Source organism: Podarcis filfolensis, assembly GCF_964270895.1.
Source record: "Podarcis filfolensis genome assembly, chromosome: 7".
NCBI lineage: Eukaryota > Metazoa > Chordata > Lepidosauria > Squamata > Lacertidae > Podarcis > Podarcis filfolensis.
In genome coordinates, this window is record NC_139603.1 from 32,958,455 (window position 1) to 32,980,661 (window position 22,207).

A 22,207-nucleotide genomic window follows, 5' to 3' on the forward strand; every position below is an offset into this window, starting at 1 on the left:
CCAACAGCTATAATAATAGGTGGTGACTTACTTGTATAATTTAATTGTAGGCTCAACAGCTAGCAGAACAAATGGTGCAACGGTATAGCAGACAGAGAGCTGAGTTACCAACCAGGTCACAATGTCATAGCCCGTTTTGAGAGGCATTGGGGAGACGAAGAAATGCCGGAAATTGTTCCTGACCTTTAAAAAGGCAAAAAAGAAAAAAGTTTAAAAGCAATCTTCACATAATGGCTGCTGTCCTATCCACTTAATCATGATGTGGTCTGGTATACCAATAAGGAATATTTGGTTTCTTCTTTCCTCTTACTAAATAAGAAAGAAGTGTCTCAGCAAGAAACTGAGGAGAACAGCAGCTGAACAGAACTGGAAGAAGTGGCTTAGGCTGCAGTCCTATACAGTGGTACCTCTGGTTATGAACTCAATTTGTTCCGGAGGTCTGTTCTTAAGCTGAAACCATTCTTATCCTAAGGCATGCTTTTGCTAATGGGGCCTCTGGCGCACAATTTCTGTTCGAATCCTGGGGCAAAGTTTGCAACCAGGAGCAGCTACTTCTGGTTTAGCGGAGTTCGTAACCCAAAGCTTTCGTAACCAGAGGTACTACTGTACACACATATTTCCTAGCAGGCATGCATAGGATTGCACTGTGAAGTACAAAGATTCAGTAAAATACACCTCAAAAGCCCAATGCAATAATTAGCATACAAACGAATGCACACCCACCACCCCAAATTGTACAGTCAAAGCAGAATACCAAGCTTACATTAATGTCCGGGAGCAGTCACAGGAGAAACGAGAAAGAGAGGGGAACCATCTAAGCTACCACAACTACCAGGAAATGCAGTCACATCCTTCTCTAGTTTCTGATTCTTTAGCAGACACTGTTGTCAATTTTCTTTTGGTAGGAACGTGTTGATGATATATGATTTCCAGGAAGTGAATTTCCTTTTCCTTTTGGACATCTTCCCATCAAGCAATTACAATCATGCCTTTGCACCCCGACTGGTCCTGCCATGTACTATGTGAAGGGGTGGGGTCTGAAGCAAGGAGTCGCTGTACACATATTTATAACCAGGCACAATAAGCCTACATGAATGCAGTGGGCTCCCTGCTTGAGATCTCCACCCCACCCAACACACGGAGAGTGGTGGGAGGTTGACAATGGGGGCAGGGATAGCAAGCATGGCCCATAAATAGGTCAGGGTGAGATAGCTCAGAAAATGTGGGGTTTCAGAGAGAGGCAGGTTGGTATATTCAAGAGAAAACTCTGAAAACCAATAGGATTCATGCCCACAACCATGTGCCAATGACCTGAACAGAACTGAGTGTGAATAGTTACATTTCAGATTGCACCCATTAAAAAAAAAAAAAATAGAAAGGAAATACATACTGCTCTGGCTGCTAGTGTCATAAAGATCCCAGTGACAAATGTAAAATAATATCCGGGGTAAACGCCATGCCAAACAGCTGACAGAAGAAACGTTAAAGCTGTAGGGTACTGAGGAGCTCTATCATAGCAGACGCTGGGAAGAAAAGCAAAACCAAAATAATAGCATGTGCAGACAATACATGGATTGCATCTCAAACGCTTTTGAAGCTGACTTCGTAACTACGGCAGAAGGGAGGCATTTCAAAAGCATACTTATACGAGAGGACAAAATTGGCTTCCCCAGAATGGCGAAGCAGCAACCTTGGTTTCCTGGCAGAGGGGTTGCTGCTGCTTATTGGGAGGCGGCCAGAGGTGAGGCGGCAGAGAGGTCAGCTTGGTGTGGGGGCGCTGGCATGGGCAATGCAACACTTCTGCCTGGCAGACCTCCCTGCCACCTTGCCCCTCCTAGTAACTAGCAGCAGGAGCCCCACTGCTGGGAAGTATCTTCTTGCAGCTCCACCCCAATGGGCGAGTCGCTTCTGAATAAGGACAAGACAAGCTTCAACTAGTGTAACCTGCTTTCATGGCAGTAAATCTTCGGATTTTATAATGCTGTCATTTCTCTACCCCAGATTTTCATATCTAGAGACATCTTAAAGGGCATCTTACATTTTAAAAGTGTTAGTCCACAGGCACTCAGAACATATACTTTCCAGACACAAAACTCCCATTTGAATTCCTTATAGTTTGGTTCGCTTTCCTTGCTTTAACTCAATGGTGTGTTTTGGAAAAAAAAATTCAAAAGAAGTATTTATGACAAGTTTCTAGATTTTTGGCATGTATAGATTTTTAATTTTTTGTAGCAGAAACACACACACACAAACACACTCTCTCTTTCTGATTATGTTTTTAAATGTAAGTCATGAGTGTGACTTGTAGAAATCCAAACAGGTTTTATACATGGCAAACCAATACTGTATATACGTTACTGAACAGAACTATTTTCCATGGGAAGGAATTTTGCTGTGTGTCTGTAGGCATGTGGAAACAGAATTAATCACTTTCCAAATTAACAAAATCACTCTGACACTCTCTTGCGCAATGAGAGAAGGGAAAAATAAAGGCTTTGTTGTGGGGGGAGGAATTGATGTAAAAATTGAACCTATTTAACTCAGACACACAGAAAGCAGTGGTGACAGCAGCCCAAGGTGATATAAACAAAGCATTAATTTTAATTTTATATCTTGCCTACCAGATCTGAAAAGGCACCCCGAGGTATCTTAAATATAAAATCACAACATAAAAATTAAAATCTTAAGCTGCCACATCAGCAACCAGTTGAGATAGCAGCAAAATCAAATGCCTGACCACACAAGGAGGTATTAACCAGTTTCCAATAATGGCAAGTGACAGGCCTGCTAGGACTCCTTGAAGAAGCCATTTCACATGGAAGGGTGGCACTAGCAGGAGGGACCTGATTGTTGTAACTTCCTACCTGACATAGGAATACCCAGTGAAGAACACACATCTTACCTAACATTATTGGAATCCTAGAAAAACATACAGGGGAAGGTCCATCTAGTGGAACAGCATTGTCTCTTTTTCTTCCCCCTGTAGCCCCTCCCCAATCTGCTCTGAAGCTTGGGGGACCCCCTGGAGCCAATTATAAGGGTGTACAGGAGAGAAAGAGAAGCTGGAAGTCCCATTGCACATGTTAATGAGGTTCACTGGATGTCTCCCATAGCTGACTGAAAGATTTAGGGCTTATTCACAGTTGTTCTTGTCCCGCTATTTTTTCCCGGGGGATACTGCTCTTTCTTTAACGCTTATTTGCAGCAAACAGCAATTCAGGTTTCTCCCAGATCGACATTTGCACCGATTTAGAGCTAAAGAGTGAAATTTTTCCCTAGGAAAGGAATGGGGCAAGGGGGAATCCGCTCGGCCCTATGCTAGAGGGACGAGCCCTTAGTGTAGAGATAGGCTTCAGTGACAAATGTTAAAAGCCCTGTTAAATGTATGGACAGATGAGGAGGATTATCAAAGCAGTGTAAAAGCACCTCAAGTACATTGCTCTTACCGTTTGAGCCAGGCAGTGGTTTGGATATTCCAGTTTTCTACATACATTTTAAAACTCGTTGCCATCTAGGAGAGAGGAAAGCCCTGGACATTACTGGCCTGTGTTCACGTTAAAAATGTCAGTCCAACTCATCCTCACCCATTGAATTCAAATGCTTTGCCTATGCTTCTTTCACCACCCTAGAACTTCGAAGTCTGGAATTTATCTTAAGTAGTACACAGAGATGAGCTTTGCAATTTATTTTAAAAGATAAGAAGCATAACCTTTTTATACCAGCAAAACCCTAGATGGTAAATCCAGAGGCTACTGTTTGTTTTACAGCACAATCCTAACCATGCCTATTCACATATAAGCCAAATTAAATTCAGTGGGCTTTACTACTAAGTTAGGATCAGAATCCATCCTTAAACTGTTTGGATTCTCACAATCCATATTTCAATTAAAATAATAATCCCTTGTAGAGAATTTATCAGTATATATTTTTATGTGAAGGGTAAGATTACTGCTTTTTACAACAGAACTGTGCATAACAAGCAGCCCTTGCTGAAAATGTCAGATATTTGAGTTCAAATTCTTCAAGTTAACAAGCCAAGGGTGAGACATGGTCATGAGTTTCTATTTAAAAGCAGCAGCAGCAGCCGCTTTTTTGTGGTTTTACATTTTTAAAATTTAATACACACACCAAAAAATGTTTCTGATAATCTAAAATACAAAATAACTTTTGTTTGCATGCATATCTGTGTAGTAATAAGACGTTTTCACTGGATGTAATTATCTTTTCAGGCTCATGCTATTCCCTTCTCATGATGTCTTCTTTTAAACTTACCTCAATGTTCCTGATATTCAAATTAGACAGAAGGTCCCAGTGGAAATTGCCTGTCTTGTCAACACCACTGAACCCATAGCCAGCTGCATTGTTGACTGCATCTGCTATAATTGCAAAAAAACAAGAGTCTTAGGCTGAAATCCAAAGAGCTGCTTTATGCATGCCCAAGGATTTTGGCATGCCCAGTGGGACCTTTAATTCCAACACACACACACACACACACACACACACCACAAAGAGACTACAATGCCATATGAAATTCCTCCTGGTTTAAAAGAGCCTTCGTTTGTGGCATGGAGAGCTGCTGCTTGAGCTCTCCATGCCACAGACTAAGATTTATTTTTAAAAACAACAGGAGCTTCAAAACCCCTTTGGGTATCTGGAACTAGTCACAGAACCACAGAACTGTAGAGTCGGAAAGGACCATGAGGGTCATCTAGTCCAACCCCCTGCAATGCATGAATCTTTTGCTCAGTGTGGGGCTTGAACCCATGGCTCTGATATTAAGTCTCATGCTCTACCAACTGAGAGCAGAAGCAGTGTTCACTGGAGCAGAAACCACAATTTCATAAGAGTACTGCATAAAATGTCAGTTAACAAAATGACTACCTGTGTAAGAAGAACATAATGGGTTGAATCCAGAATAAGTAAGTTGGAACTTGGGTCCCACTGAAATCAATGCGAAAAGGTAACAATTATGAAGTTGAGTCCCTTTGATTGCAAACAAAAGTTCAAGTCACTTAGTCTGGACCAGTGACATTTTATTTAGAAACTCACCCCACTTTATTTAGAAATTAAGAATGTAATGCAAGAACATATGACGAGCCTCCTGGATCATGACAATGGCCAATCTTGTGCAGCATCCTGTCTGCATATTGGCCAACCAGATGCCTGTGGGAAAAATGCAAGCAGGACCTGCTCCCCACACCCCACTCTGTGGTTTCCAGCAGCTGGTGTTCAGAAGCATTACTTCTTCAACTGTGGAGGCAGAGCATAGCCATCATAGCTAGTAGCCATCGACAGCCTTACCCTCCATGAATTTGGCACTACAGTCAGGAACCCAATATTACAGACTTCTTTTTTTGGAAGACGCCTATGCATGAATTTGTTTTATGTGTGTAGATCAGTGCACGCTGATCAATGCAAAGTCTTAACAGTAAGGCCCTACAGTGGTACCTCGGGTTACATATGCTTCAGGTTACAGACTTCGCTAACCCAAAAATATTACCTCGGGTTAAGAACTTTGCTTCAGGATGAGAACAGAAATCATGTTCCGGCGGCGCGGCGCGGCGGCAGCAGGAGGCCCCTTTAGCTAAAGTGGTGCTTCAGGTTAAGAACAGTTTTAGGTTAAGAACAGACCTCCGGAACGAATTAAGTACTTAACCTGAGGTACCACTGTATTCTGATGGCATGAGTATCACGACGACCAGTAGATTCTTATCTGCTGCAGCCTTCATCCGCCTTCACAGCTGTTGTAACATACTGCTTGTTATCATCCGCCTGCTCTGCCATTGAGGACTTCTTGGATCATTCTTTGTCTAGCTCCTCCCCTTTGACCGTACTGCCTTGGGTGACCCTGCTGGGAGTACGAGACTCTCGGCGGCTTCGCTCACAAGGGTCATAGGAACGTGCAAGCCCACTCACCACAACAAGGTGATGATGCAGTGAGTGACCTTCTCTCACTGTTCAAACCCTGTTTATGGAAGACAATCTTATTCGGCTACAAGTGATTGCCAAGAAGAAGATTATCAACTTCTGCTACAGCATCTCTACTTCTGAAGAAGCAACTTCAAAGCTCTGATCACCCACTGATTAAAGCCTCTTCACTGGAGCTTGCGTTAGCAGAGCACTTTTGAAGACTGGCTTCTTAGTTTCGATTCCAACTAAAGTTCAGCAGTTAACATTAGGACAAAAATGAACTTATCTCTCCCGCTCCCCTTTCATGAGCAGAGAATTCAGTAATTGACTCTCACACAAAAGCATGCCTGTTCTACTTCACAAGCAAGAACTGCTTAGCAGCAGCTATATTTGATCAACAGGCTATTCTGTGTCACTAGATAAAATTTGTTGAGAAAGCGAGGAAAGGCCACTGCTGCCCAAATGATATTTTGGTATCCAGGAGGAAGAACAACGAGAAGTCTCGCCCATTGCCATGCAGAAGAGGCCGCTGCTGTCCCCAAAAAACCACAATGCAAAGCAAAATGTTGTTTACAGCCCTGGTTGTTCCAGACACCCAATTCTACATTTTTATTTCCAATTTAAGCAGCTATTCTCCAATGTCTTCTCTTCTCTGCACAAACCTTTCTGTGCTGCACTGCACCCTGCCTGTGGGACAGCTCTGGTGTGGACTGCACAGGTGGAATTGTGGGTGGGAAGTGGCAGGTGTCCCCGGCTTTAGAAAGTAGGGGGGACTGGGGGACTGCTGATCCTTTCCAACACACACTTGGAATTAGGGATGGGTGTCAATTTCAGTCTCTCTCAGTTACCCTTTTTCCCGGTCTTTAAATTGGTTCTCCACATTATCCCATCAACTTGCAAAATTAATTGAAAGAAGTCCTTATGAAAATTCAACAGTATTTTACTGCACGTTTCTCCTAATACATACATTTTTGCAAATCAATGTTTCCTAAAGTAATGCATTTTTGTATGCTATTTTCACTATGATAGGCCTTTTTATGCACCCTTTATCCTAGCGCATGCGTTTTTTTGATACACATTACTTGAAGGGAGAACAGTACTGCAGAATTCAGAGAGGTGACTTTTCCATGCCTTATATTCTTTACATTTTGCTCAGACTGGTCAACATTTGTGTCTCTCTAATCACAATTTTTGATCATGAAATCTGTTGTGGGGGGGCACTTCTGTTCCATGTCCCACTTGTGGGAACTTGTACATTTTGTTGTGACATGAAAAAGTGACTTTTTTCCTGAAACGTCTAGCTATGTAGTGCTGCAGCAATGAAACTGCTAGCACATTTGCAAAACTAAGCGGTGTCCAGGATCGTTTCAAATTGCATTGCCGGTGGGGGTTGAACTAGATGACCTTCTGGGTCCCTTACAACTCTACAGTTCTATGGTTCTATGTAATGCCCTCCCTTCAGATTGTTGTGATTTTATGGTTGTATACAGTATTGTCAATGTATGGATTGTAGCCGGCCCTGAGATATAGGGCAGTTTAGAAACAAAGGGTGGGATTCAACAAATGAGCCCCACTGGCAGAAGCCAGTGCAGGGGCTCCTATTAGTGCAACGGGGCTTTCTCCCTCTCTCCTCCCCCCCCACCCTTACTTGACTTGGGAGTGGGGCTGGGAGAACCCACAGAACAGCACACAGAGGGGGGGGTTGTTCTGTCTGGCACGCAGAAAAGCTTGCGCTGGCTGAACTATTTTCCTAGCAGTTCCTGGCATCCCGCCCATGACTACTTCTACTACCAATAACCTAGCAGAAAGAGTAGCAATTAATCACACTTGTTCCATGAGTTTATATGTGTAGATATAGCCATGCTATCTGAATGTATGAAAAGAAACATCACTTCAACCTCAAGGATGTGTATACATTTTAAAAAAAGAAGCAGTATATCAACCTTACCGAGTGTCCATGCAAAGTAGTATTTTGGCTTTGAAGCTTGCATGGCAACATACAGGAAGCCAAGTCTGGACCAGAATGAAGACTTGCTGATGAACTGGTTATCAACAAGATAAGTTGCCGGGAAGCTCTTGGTAAGGGTCAGGAACAAAAGCAAAGATACAAGTGTGATGGAAAGTTTGCGCAGCACAGCTCCCTAGAAGAAGAAGAAAATGAGTGCCATCCGTGGTGAGAGAAGGCAAAACGTTTCTCCCCTATAAAATACTCAGAGGTAACTGACCAATGAAAAGTATCACCCATTGCTTACACTTACTATTTTGCAAGGAGGAATTGGTAGCACAAAACTGGAGTGGTTCATATTTAACCCCGAGACTAATCACAAGGCAAGTAAGAAGTTTGCAGCTGTTGAGGGTGAGGAGCACTGTGCACAAAACCACAAGCTCCCACTATGCACTAGTGAAGACAGTGCAGAGCACAGCCACCTTCATTCACTGAACACCATTTTGGTAATGCTGGTGTTCCAGTTAGGAGTCGTTCTTTCTTGTAGAATCAGTGCCAGGCCGGGTGCAGCAAATATTGCTCCAATAACATTACTTTCTTAGACCGGTGCACCCCCAAACAAACAGGTGAAATAAGCATCTATATCCCTGGGAACTTGCTTGACTTCAAGCATCTCTTGGCTGCCGGGATCTGTGCAGACACTAGAGGGGAAGAGTTTACTGAAAAGTAGATCATGGCATGTTAGAAAAGAGGATGCATGACCCAGAAAAAGCAAGTCCATTTGTCTTGTGAGGTCAGATAGCTGCTGTCTCCTCCACCATCTGATTACCCATAGATTTGGCTTCCTAGGGGTTCAAAGCAATGGCGCTTTGATGATGATGTCATCATTATTTTATTATTTGTACCCTGCCCATCTGGCCGGATTACCCTATGACAACACTGTTGGCCTGTGAAAGTTATGAGTTTGGACAATTAAGGCAGAACAGGGGAAAGTTACAGAGGAGACGATTGTCAAAACATTGAAAGCTGCCCCAAACTGACACAAAGGAGTAGAATATGAAAATATATTTTTTGAATTTATGTCCCATCCTATCGAGCAGCTGAACGGATGAAATTAAAAAGTATTTAACTACAGCAACAGCTGCTGCAAAAACAACTGAAGAGTTTGAAAGTAAATTCTTAGTACTTTACAGCCTACCAATGGAGAAGGATCAGGGAGTCCATCGTGACCTTTTTGCTTCCAGCTGACTTCTGATAGCTTCATCTGCACATGCCTCCCTTCGATGAAGGCTATGTAGTCCTTGAAATTGCTGCATGGGCCAGCTATGATACTCAGGAAGTTGAGCTGATAGCTCAGATATTCCAGTAATGAAGGTCTTGTTCTACCAAAACAACCACACAATAATTATTTCAAAATCTGATTTTTTTAAAAAAAATGTGGGGGAAGCGTAGATGGTTTACTCCTTTAAAAGTATTATGGTTTTTCCTCACTGGGGAGCAATTCTGAGCGTGGAAGAAGTTGGGTTGAACACAAAGTCACTGTATTTCTATGTGCTTGTTTTCAGGGCAGTGGGCATGTATTCAAGCTACTTCTGGATCAGTCTGTCTTTACTCAAAGACAACAAAATAATATATACACAAGACACAAAGTTGATATGACACAGGAGATCCATGATCAAAGCCTCCACTAGGCATGGATAGATGGGTCTATTTCTGGTCTATATCAGTTTTGCATGTGCCGATTTATAAATTCATTCCATCCTATTGCTACATCAATCAGTGTTGCCGCTGTTTTTCAGAAAAGCTACACATATTTTTTAACCTGGAAGAACTCCTGCATATTAAGCCACACAATGAAAACTTCCACTTAAGCTATTCTATATAAACACACATAAACAATACAATCCAGGTGTGTGTTTTTTGGGGTGGGGTGGGGTGGGGAGGGGAACAGTTCAGTAAAAGAGACGCTTTCTTACTTTATAGCAAGCAGGTTTTGTTCAGCAGTTAGTTCTTCAGCTTTCCGGCCTATTCCTAACAAGAATAAGTGACACAAGAATCAAATCACATGTTGGAGGACAGTGGGGATGGTACATATAATTGTCAAATATGCTGCTAGTGTTAGCAAGTATATTAATAAATACTGTATGTTTTCACACATTTATTCTTGGCCTCTTCTCCATGGCCTACTTTCTTACATCAGTTTATTACCAAGTTAAGAAACCTCCAACATACACAAAGGGCCTCACCAGTCAGACAATTTTCCACCCTTGGCAATGAATGCATGTTTCTTTCTGAGTCGTTCTGGAAGATGCACAAGTCCTTATTTCCATGATTTTAGTTTTTCTTCCTTCCCCCCTCTTAAATAAAAACAGAAAGGAGCAAACTACTGCTTAGTTCGGTGCCCAAGTGGGGGGGTGGGCAAATGTTTTTTGAGAAGCAATGTGAGATAGGTGAGATTCCATAAATGTGATCTAGTTATCGAACCAAGCAAGAGAATCATGACAACCGTCAGGATCTCCATACTAGACCACAAACCTGGAATTTAGCAGATCTGGTTACGAAGCCTCAATTCTCTTCTAAGTATAGAGAAAGCAGCAGAGCAAAAGGTGGGTGGGTAGGTGGGTGTTTCAGCTTTCCTTTCCTATTCTTAATTCCAAGCAAAGGCAGCCAGACTAACTGCAAAAAGATGACTTAATATCTTGGCAATTTCAGCATAAACTTTCAACTTTTCCTAAAAGGTTGCCAGTGTATATTTAGAGAGCTTTGGGCAGAAGACACTGGAAGCCCCTTTGTTTCTGTGGTATCACTGTACCGGCATTTGCTTTAAACAGAAGTTGCTTCATGTCCACATGGCAATGGTTCTGTGACACTGCCGCTACCTTCCCTCAAGCACAACCCTTTCCTTTCCCCATTTTGAGGCAAGATGGAAGGAACCATAAACAGTACTCCAAATGCGGTCTCCCACCATGGATCTGAATAACAGCATATGATATCGGCAGCTTTATTTTCCAACATCTTTCCTAACGATCCCTAGCATGGAATTTGCCTTTTTTTTCACTGCGTCAACATCTTCATCAAGTTACGGTATCTGCTCTGATTATAAGGTTTCGTTCCTGGTCCATTGCTGCGAGTTCAAAACCCATGAGCGTATATACGAAGTGAAGATTTTTTTTTTCCCTCAACATGCATGATTTCACACTTGTTTACACTGAATTAAATTTGCTATCCCCCCCCCCCCCCGCACCAATGCATTCAATTTGAAGAGGTCCTTCTGGAGCTCTTTACAATCTCCTTTTGTTTTAATGAAGTAGGCTTGGAAAAGCACAGAAATAAAAGAGCAGAGATTGTAAGGAAAGGGCTGAATCCATTGTCTTGCAGAATTCGCTGTGCACTTCCTTTACTCCTCCTGCACCTCCCCAAATCTGTTTGGGTGAGTTGGGGGAACGAACCCTGAGCAGATTTGGGGGATGAGAGGGAGAGCAAGTTCCATTGCGCCAGCAGCCATGAACACAATGACTTCCTTGGATATAACGTACAGGAGAGGTGAATGACAGATTGTCATTCCATTGTGTGGGATAAGAATGAGCGAGATATTGCAGTGATGTGAAAAACCCTAGTGTGGACAGGCCCTGGGCTGGAAAATGTATCTTTTCTTACCATCATGCACTTGGAAGGCAAGAGTAGTGATCTTCTGTATTACAATCATCAACGGACTATAATGAAATACAGGAAAACAGTGTGCATCACATGTTGCATGGTACAACATTTGATTACATATTTTCACATTCTGGCTTAAAGGAGCTCAAAGCCATGTACTTGGGAGTTATCCACATCGCAACAGAGGGAGGTTTGGAAAGATCATCCAATGACCTATCAATCTGAATGGGGATATGAACTTGGGTTTCCCTGGCCCAAGTCCAACACTCTATCCATGATGCCATATTGCCACATGAACTTTAATACCAAATAAGACCAACTAACAGGCTATATAGATCACTTCTAATCAAGCATGCGCTGGACTACAATGACTATTATTTTAACCTTTTTACTGCAAAATATTACACATTTCCTAACGTGGTGTACTGCACTTAAGTTGACAAAATTATTCACAGAGGTCTTTGCCACTTAACGCACAGAAATGCAATTAAATATGGGGCATGAAGGAAGTATTAAAGGACAATGATGTAAATATGAATGCACTTAATCTGTCCTTAATGGGCCTTCATGCATCAGGTCTTGACTATGAACATTTTACAGGGCTTGAAGACTGTTCAGAAAGTGTAAGTCAAGTGTTGTTGATTTACCAGTAGTGTTGTTTAATGCTTTTTCCAATCTTTTCAGTGTTTCATCGCGTTCTTATGTTTGTTATTGTCTTAGTCATATTTGTAAATGGTGTTGAAAGACTGGGGAGGTGGGTAGAGCTATTTGGAATAGGTAAATAATATGTGCTAGCTCTGAACAGTCTCACACACATTGTGTGGTGCAAATACCCACATCCTCAATTAGGAATGAGATAGAAACACACACAGGAGGGAGAATACCCCACACCTTCTGACAAGTCGCTTGTATGCTGTTTACAGCTGACCACAAGTTTGTGCACAAACGTCTGAAAATTCTCCACTACTTTGGGAGGCTCCCCTGTGATTTAGAAGCCTGATTTGCAGGGCAATCACTTGTTTGGGAAGTCTCAATGAGTAGCAGAGGTTCCTTGCTTCAGAGCATCATGCATAAACGCACTGACAGTTGTAAAGGAAACACAACTGACGTGCTGTGGGGGTGGTGTTTGTTTACATGTGAACAATTCAAAAGCACTAATGTTGCCCACTAATCCGTATCTGAAACAGATAGCAAGGAGGTTTCTGATTATGTGTGAAGACCTAACAGAGGCAAGGCTCCCCAGCTGGCAAGGAATCTAAAAACAGATCAGGGTGCTCAATCACACCAGAAGCCACTGGCTATTCATCTGAACCACCACCAGTTGTTATCATTTGAAAGCAAACATGCGAGAAGATCAGAAACATTAAGAGCACGCATAGAAGAGAGCAACTCACCGACACAATCCTCTTGGCATAAGAGAAGACATGCAGTTACAGAGAGAAGTAGTAGTATGAATTAAATGCAAACACCAACAGGTAGAACATATCAACAAGCAGAAACAGTGTTAATGTTTTAATATTGAAGCAAGTAGAAACCCAAAACAGAGAAGATGAAACTGAGCAATATGCAAATCTATATTTTACTTTATTCACAGGTTCACAATTAAAAGTAATCATGCTGTGCTTGACCAATTATTTTCAATATGATGCCTAACCTATTTCTACCTCTGCCCAAGTAAGTTCATTTAAATCTTTTGGACTTAAATGGGGTTTGATATGTCCCAAGTGAACTGCTACAGCAAGATGGCAGAATAATAAAAGCAGTACAAGATTGTCTTGTCCACAAGAATAACTGTCACACATTGAAACACATTGGACCTCTTATACACCTCAGTAAATGTCCATGTTGTGAATTGGGGGGTGGGGCAGTTAACCTGTATGCCTGAGTCCCCCTTCTAATTCCTGGATCCAGCAAGGATGCAATTGCTGGAATAGCCAGGCCAGCTTCTTGGTGAGATCATGGTGAGTGTGGGCCGTTAACGTAACAAAGAAAGTGATTTCTATGTATTATTGAATACAAACATTTTAATATTACAAATTATTTCCTCTTTCTTCCATATCCCTGCTCCCTTATGTTTTTAAGACTGTAAAGCCTGCAGGCAGGGATTGTTTTGCTTTAATTAATCTGGGAATATTTTTGGTTGAAGAGGGGCCTGCAAATACTCTAAATAAAAGAAATAAATAACATTTATCACTACTTACCCAGAGAAATCTGTAGTGAGAATACCATAGTGGAATATGTATATCCGGCTAATGTGGCATAATGTGAGATATCCCATAGCTACCATAAAAGAGTACCTATAATCATAGACATTTAATACACAAAACGTAAGTCTTACCAAGAACAACTGTAATAAAAAAAAACCCTCAAAACAACTGACTCCCAAACCAACATGTTGATTCTGCCACATCAAGGGGTTTGGGACTTTAAAGCTTAATATGTAGCATCAAAAGGTTGTCTAACTAACTCTTGCAAGTCCATATCACTTTCCTAGAACTTCCTACCCACTAAGTACATCCAAATAAGGATTACTGGTCTCCCATGCATAGCAATATATTTGTCCCCAGTCATATCAGAAAAAACAGTCCTGCCTTCATGCCATATTGCAGACATTTAAAAAAAGAACTCCAATTTTTTTAAAAAAACTGTCAATATAGAAGAAAGCTGATGTTAATGACAGCAAAAGGAGCCACTGACGCTTGTACTCAAATGACTTCTCTAGACTGGAACTAGAGATCAGAACAACCAAACAAAATGGTAAGCCATTGACTTAATTGATCTTTTAAAAACACCCACTCTCACACACGTTTTTTGAAATCTAAAACACTGGCAAGGATACGGACAAGAACATAAATTGTCATCATATGTAAGGTTCTTTAAAGGCTTCCGTGGCTCAGAGATAGTATGCCTTTCATTGGACAGAACACTTATTTATTTTATTTATTACACACACACACCCCCCAGAACTGCTTGCTTGAACCAGGGACAGCGGAATGGGAATGAACGTGAAGAAAGGCAAAGCAAATCTTTTGGTGCAAAGAGTTCCACAATCTGGGTGCTGCCACGCCACTATCAGCTAACTGCACATCAGCTCCAATGAAAGGAGGTGGGGAAAAGGACACAGTTATAATAAAAAAAAGGATAACCTAAAACACGTTACTTACGGTAGCCATGAAACCTTACCTGTGAATGTTGGGAATGCTGGCCACATTCAGGATGCTGTAGCTTATCATCACTAGCATGAAAATATGGATGGAGTACCTTAAAAACAAGAAAACAAGTTTCATATTCAAAGATCAATGATGGATACCAAGGGAGGGCAAAAACCTTTTATAAAGTAAATAAGCAATATAGAACGATAGAGCAAACACAAACTCCACTCTCCTCCAACCCTGCATTCTACAATTGCCTAACTAGATCCCTTTTCAAGTTACGGTATTTGTTCCCAAATCACTGAGTTTTTGGATACATCTCTCTCTAAAGCACTACTTGGTGATAAAACAATTTCAAATTTGTTTCAGGAGTTCCCATAGTTGCTCAACAGCATGCCTTAAAGCACGGAGAGTGTACATCTCTCTCCACAACTCCATCATCATCATCTTTGTTGCAATTATTAGTTATTTAGACAGCAATTACTCACCAACCAAAGCAGAAAACAGCAAAATATACTCCAAATATGGTGGCAAATGCGTGACGAACAGCAGAGCTGGCATGGCTGGGACTTAAGTACAAGCGAAACCAAAAGGCGGCCAAGAGTGCAAAGAGCTGACAAGCAACAAAATTGACCTAAGGAAACATGAAAACAGATTGCAATTGACTTTTGTTTGTCAGCATGCTCCTCACCACCAAGAAAGATCTCTTGGGTACAACCCTGGACAAGTCGTCGCGTATTTTCCCCGCACAACTTAGCACTGCACTTTAAAGAATGGGTGCGGAAGTAATTTGGAGCTGCTTCCTCAAAAATATTCAAAAGACACCTAAAGCTCCCAGGAGGATATTTCAGAGAAAGAGGTTTCAGACCTTCCCATTTTATTTCAGGTGAAAAGAGCCTCTTCATAATTTGAGCTAGATCTAGGCTACATTACAGTGGTACCTTGGTTTACAACCATAATCCGTTCCAGAAGTCCATTTGTAAACCAAAACAAGTTGTAACCCAAGGCGCGCTTTCGCCAATGGGGCCTCCAAAAACAATTGGTTTGTAATAAAAAAAAAATGGGTTGCAATCCAAAAAAAGGTTGCAAACCGGGACCGGCACTTCCAGGTTTGACATGCTTGTAATCCAAAACGTATGCAAACCAAGGTACCACTGTGGTTGAATACAGATCTCAATGAAAAGAATGGAAAAGGAGTGGAACCATCATAGGCGTGTCTTATCAGAAGCCAATCTCACTGAATTCAAGGGAGCTTTTCCCAGGGACTTGTGAATAGGACCAGGTAAGTGAATATGTGTGTGGTAGTTCATTACTAGTCTGGATCCAGCAAATTGTTTTCAGGGATACGTCCAGGGCGTTTTTTATATCGACACCCAAAAATGTAAAACATGAATGTGACAGATGTGTGTCTTATACTGGAACACTTGATTAGGTCCGGCTCCCTGTCAAGTATATACTCAGTGGTGGCAAATCCAGGTTTTTCTTGCATAATTCATGAAACTGCCCAGCGAGCAAGCCAATAGCAAAACAAGTTTGCTATGGCTAGTTATCCATATCTCCTGCAGTTGTTGTTTTTTAACTGGTACATTTAGGACAAAGCACATTAAGGCAAATTCACAGGCACACTTAATGAAAAACCTAATTTACCACATAGAATTGCTCCCTTTCAAGAGTAAGAAAATGTCCAAAGGTGGAAATTTATTAACAGGAAAGCCTCAAAAGAGAATTACAAACAAGTGCTCAAGAAAGTTTGCAATTTAACAGAGAAGTCATGGAAATCAGAGAAATATACATGTGCATTGGGAAAAGGAAGAGTGTTGCTTGTAGGAACTTAAATGGCAAGGGAGAAAATTGGATAGTTCCCTAGATGTCCACATAAGAAATCAACAGAAGTACATTGTGGCTTCTTGTGAGACCAAAAACTGTAGAAGACAAAATTCATATTCCAAAGGAGCAGAATTTCCTGTAATGTGTGCATGTACACCTGCATACTTTCGTGGCATACTTGATACGTCATGGTATACTTAATTTCTTCTATATATATAGAATACCAGTGGGTCATGTTAAGCTAAACCCACTAAATGTTTACTATAGGAATATGCTAGGATGAGCTACTTCTGCTATCAAGGCGTTGTGATTCTTAAGTTGTCTACATAAAATGAAGCAGATTGATATTTCAGAAAAGGTTTCAAATCAGGACTGCCCCCATCAAATGCTATTGGCCTACAACTCCCCTTGCATGGGACTGACGGGAGTTAGAATCCATATCTGGCTTATAATAGTCTGCTGAAAGAAAGACAACATCCACATAAATACTGTAAGTTATTTTGTACAGCACATATGTGTTTGTTTGTTTTTAAAGCAGGAGTGTTATTTTAAAATGGAAAATTACAGTCTTCCAAGGAGGGCATTAAAATATGCACACACATTAGTTTGAAACAATTACACTTTGTAGTCATCTTTCTTAATTTCATGCATGAGCTCTCACACGGTAAATCTGACTGTGTTGTGGACTGAAGTCTTGCTTCCAGCAGTAAGTTCTGCTTCTCTCCCAATTTAAAAAACCTTCTGAGATCTGAACTCAAAAATTCAAAACAGATGTTCTTGGGGGATTACCATGATGAAACAGCTGAAGGAATAATCACTAGCAGCCCTGGCAGAGAAACTGCAGAACAGATGACAGAGTCCTTAGTCAACAAAAAAAATAAAGAGGAAAATCCTTAGTCAACAACGGTGTGAAAAGGAGAAATGTTTAAAAGTAAATCTGAAGAATTAAGTGTTACAATGTATGTTTGTTGACTCTGATACCGTAATCATTTCTACTCAGTTTTTTTTTAATGACTGAATGAATGAGTGGCTTTGATCCAGATGCAATTTTATTTGCTTCAAAAAAAAGTCACACTGAGCTGCCATTTCTTTGAATGTCGCCCAAGAGTTTCTGAAGTGTTCGGCTATGAGCAACAAAGTTCTGCCACTATTCCACTGGATGGAAATTGCAGAATGCACGAAGAAGTATACATTTCCTACAAGGGAGACACAAAACTCTTGATTCCTGAGTATGCGAAAGCTGTCCAATAGTATGTGTGGGCTGCTCCTTCTCCTTCCTCTCTCTCAAGTTTTGGGAGAGCTTGCTCCAAATCAATTTCAGTTTGAGGTGCGCAGGTAGAGACTCATGACACTTGAACCCCAGAAAATCGGGATTCTAAAATGCACAGGAAGCTTCCATTAAAAGAGGAGGCTCCTTGCTTCACCCAACCATCCTCTAACTTGTGCAGGGCAATGAGAATGACAAGGAGGGACAGAGTTAGCCATGCTCATCCCCACAGCACCCCACTCTCCCAGGCACACAATTACACAGTGTCCGAATGCCTGAAGGAGACTCCAGCTTGGCCCAAAGTTTCTATTTTCTGAAGTATCACACATTATTCAATATTAACCAACATACTGCCCCAGGAAAAGCGTTTTCCTGCAGGGGAGGTGTTTTCATTTTGGCCCACAAACCAGATCCAGTTCCCACCCCTGACTTATAGGAAGTGAATGAAGCATTTCTGCAGTTTCTGCAGCCTGCCCTTACTTTGCTAGTAGGCAATCTTGTTTGCGTTAACAACTGTTACTGCAATGTCATTGTGGTGTCTGGCACATAGCAACCAAAATAAACAGGAGGAAATGCATAGTATAATTTTATATAATGAATAATTTTAAATGAGAGACTAGAGATAAAAGGGGAGTTGTTTCAGAAACCCTATAATTTATACGCTGAAAATGATGGAATAGAGGATTATTTCTATGGTTATGACTTTATTTGATTGTGTAATGTCAGTATGGGTCAGAATGGAAATTTTCATGAAAGGATAATATTTGGTGTACTGACTGATAAAACACGCTGCAAACTTCAAGCATCTAAGCACCAAACTTGTACGTATAATGGAATTATGTTTCTGTAAGAAAATATGTGGTATGGGAATAGCTCTGGGCTACTTCATCATGAAGGACTGAGGGGAGAAACGTGTTTGTTTTCTCGCTAAATGAAAACTCATTTTTTTCCTGGGCAAATAAGAAGGCAGCACCTTTTGGCAAACAAATGTTCAGTAAGCTTAGGCACAGACATGTTTGCATTCTGTTATGACAATACTGATAGGATTGTTACGAGTTTGTGGGTGCTAGACACTCCTAAATTCCTGGAATCAGGAGGTGTTAGAATTTAATCAAGGATCCAGGTGTTAAAACTCTGGGTACCAGACCCGTGTATGTATTAATCCAGACCCGTGTGTATTAGGCTATGTGCTAGACACTCCTAATAATTTAATTAAGCCAAGTGTTCAAGGATAATTAAGCTAGGCTAAACTTCCTGGATTGAGCTGATAGCCTGGGAATGGGCCATTAAGAACAAAGGATCAAGGGACTCTGCATGAGATGGCAAATTGATGGGACCCCACCCTCCCTCAACAGATAAAGCCAGAGTTTAGAGAGATCAGAGTGAGAGTTGCCGCAATGTGAACTAGAGCGAAAGAGGCAAAGCATGATGCTTGATTTCTTCTTGAGCCCTGTCCTAAGCTGTGCCTATGGGAGAAACAAGACGTTCTTGGAGTGCTGATGCTATGAGCCCCTCCAACATAAACTCAGGTTGTAAGGTAGAGGGACCCCTGACCGTTAGGTCCAGTCGTGACCGACTCTGGGGTTGCAGCGCTCATCTCGCTTTATTGGCTGAGGGAGCCGGCGTACAGCTTCCGGGTCATGTGGCCAGCATGACTAAGCCGCTTCTGGCTAACCAGAGCAGCGCACGGAAACACCATTTACCTTCCCGCCGGAGCGGTACCTATTTATCTACTTGCACTTTGACGTGCTTTCGAACTGCTAGGTTAGCAGGAGCAGGGACCGAGCAACGGGAGCTCACCCTGTCACGGGGATTCGAACCGCTGACCTTCCGATCAGCATGTCCTAGGCTCTGTGGTTTAACCCACAGCGCCACCCGCGTCCCTAAACTCAGGTTGTATATACGTGTAAAAAAAAACAAAAAAACTCCATATATAATAAAGACACCACAGCCTCCAGTGTGCCTCATTCCCAAAGAAAACATGGATCCTGGATGAGCGTCTGGAACCCCTGGAATCTCACGCCACTCGGATTGGGGTGGCCTGCAGCAGTATTGAACTAGACTTTGCCACTCTCCTTCCTGACAGTCAGGGTGGAGTTGCCAAGCCCTGTGGTGCATTCCAAAGGCAAAGCACTTGACCTTCAGAGGCAGTTAAAAATCTCTGTGCAACAGTCATGCTGCGGAGGTGGTTGAACTTGACTCTGCTTCCAGGAAGGAAGAAAGGAATCTCGGGGAAAGTCAACAGGGTGAGAGTTACACCAATGAATGTTTCTTTCAATCCGTCCTGTTGACTTTTTTCAATGTCTGCATCATCCTATATTCTACATTCGCTTTACTCTTTTGCAGCGGCCCTTATTGAACACAGTGATTAAAGAAAGGAGATGCAAATTCACAGAATTCATGTGAAATAAAAAAATTTAAATTTGACATGTATTTTGTTGGTACTATCTACAGAAGTATGGTTCCCATTTCTTATGTGTGTTATACACGCAAGTCATTCACAGTAGGGCAGTTCTAAAGGCTGCTAAGCACACATATATTTGCTCAAGCAACCCCCAGCTAGGTTATTGACCCCTTTAAGATATGGTGCTTACTGTCAGTGGTTGATTTCACTTAGATTCTAATACTTATTTTATGTGTTTTTAGCATTTTAGAGTTTTATTCTGGAATCTGCTTTGGGATCCGTGGATGGTAAACATTCCAGAAATGTTTTTAATATAAACGAATTCTAATTCCAGTGCAAGACAAACTGCAGTAGCCTTATAATAAATAGTTTAAGAAGTGAATAAATTAAACTCTCCACCCCACATGAAATGAAAATCCTCTTGGCCCCGCCCCTTTATTCAATAAATCCACCAGTAAACGTGTGAACATTACAAGGAATTGTTTTCAGAAAGAAGCTGACAAACATGCCCCTTATTACCCAATTCCTCAAACCCCCAAATCTTCCCTTCCCTCAGCTATATGCATATAGCTTCAACCTTCACTTAAGACAGGCAAACTAAACAACAGAGATTCAGGTATATACGTACTCCCCCCCCCTCCCCGTGATTGCAAGATTGCATCGTTATTTTCTTCCACACTAAGCGGATTGAACCAAATATCACACACAAATAATTTCTGTTTTCAGCTCCCTTTTTCTATTTAAGTTTTAAAAAGCAAGCAAACCTCAAACAGTAGACCCTGCAAAACTAAAACCAACTCATCCTTGTTCCAGAGAGTCCTTTTTTGTGCTGCTTTTAAAACCTAGTACAATAAATCCTTTGCTGCCTGGTTTATCTCTCAGCACAATCTGTAAGTGGAGCCCATTTTTTCCCCAGTTAGTGGAACAAATAGTATCACCACCACAAGCTTCCTCATTGCTGAGGGAATACAGAAAGGGCAGCAAGTTCATGGCTGCCTCAGAAAAATCTAACAAGGAAAGACCAATCACACTCGCTGCCAGGAAAAGAGCAAGCCTCCCACAAGCCTTGAAAGAAAATACATCACCACTGAGATGCACATCCCATGTTATAGTTGTATTGCCCTCCCACCGCCACCCAAGTACATCTGGCACACGAGATTTTGTGCTACCACAATATGTTATTCTTATTCATTTCAAAAGTTCCTATCCCAACTATTTCTGCAAAGAGACTCCAGGCGACTAACAAACAGTGAGAAAAACAAAACAAAACGAACAGAATCACCTAAAAATACTTCAATATATACATTCAACAGGATCCACTTAACAAATTCCAGCAGCACTGAAACAATATGGAACTAAGCCAACAAAAAGTACACAACCAAAGGTCTTTTAAAAACGTCAGGTTTTCACCAACCGCCGGAAGCAGTATAGTGACAGGGCATTTCAATAAGGTGGGGGCCGCAAAAGGCCTCTTAGTTAATACCAGACTTTGCTGCTGTGGCAAAGAGATGTCCAGCAGGGCCCCCAATGATTACTGTCATGTAAAGGATGAACATAAGTTTAGTGGCCTAGATTAAACCCAATCACACTAAAAACTTGTATAACAATTCTGGGACAAATTGATCACGAGGGGGCCCAAGGTCAACAAACCAGCCTTGATATATAAAATATTCTTAAGATATTTAGTTCAATACCTGCAGCAATAAAAGATTATTCTTCTCAAGACCTAACTGCTGTTGTGCCGTTGGGTTGTGGCATACCTGCCACCGTGTTAGCCAAGGTGAAACTATTGTGCCACACTCACTAGTATGGACTATAGCACTAATGAAGGTATCCATGCCTCCGTGGTAAACTTTTGAGCTGAGGAGCAAGAAATAGTACAGTTCAAGTGAGTCAGGCAGGTTCTATAATCAAACCTACGGGCATTCCTTTCTATAAGCACCACAAACTCTTCACTGCCACAGGTTGCCTACCCATGTGTTAACACAGTGACATAGACAAGTGGTTTGTTTGATTTACCAAGTGCAGAAACAACACAGTAAACA

At 41.6% G+C, this 22,207-nt stretch overlaps 1 protein-coding gene across 6 annotated transcripts in view; it reads right to left on the minus strand.

Annotated features, from left to right (window-relative positions):
• MBOAT1 (membrane bound glycerophospholipid O-acyltransferase 1) overlaps positions 1-22,207 on the minus strand; it is a 48,915-nt gene that overhangs the window by 24,195 nt on the left and 2,513 nt on the right. For 4 of the 6 annotated variants that reach the window (XR_014550608.1, XR_014550609.1, XR_014550610.1 and 1 more), the window contains exons 2-12: positions 15,153-15,298; positions 14,696-14,773; positions 13,714-13,809; positions 11,513-11,568; positions 9,832-9,886; positions 9,054-9,237; positions 7,859-8,051; positions 4,273-4,376; positions 3,447-3,511; positions 1,391-1,523; positions 32-183 (exon numbers count right to left, since the gene is read on the minus strand). Coding sequence is in view for 2 of the 6 variants with exons in the window: in XM_083623940.1 (XP_083480066.1) it covers positions 32-183; positions 1,391-1,523; positions 3,447-3,511; positions 4,273-4,376; positions 7,859-8,051; positions 9,054-9,237; positions 9,832-9,886; positions 11,513-11,568; positions 13,714-13,809; positions 14,696-14,773; positions 15,153-15,298 (1,262 nt within the window). In the remaining 4 variants the exon portion in view is untranslated. The remainder of the gene's footprint in view (positions 1-31; positions 184-1,390; positions 1,524-3,446; positions 3,512-4,272; positions 4,377-7,858; positions 8,052-9,053; positions 9,238-9,831; positions 9,887-11,512; positions 11,569-13,713; positions 13,810-14,695; positions 14,774-15,152; positions 15,299-22,207) is intronic. The other 2 variants (XR_014550611.1, XM_083623941.1) reach the window with 1 other exon arrangement.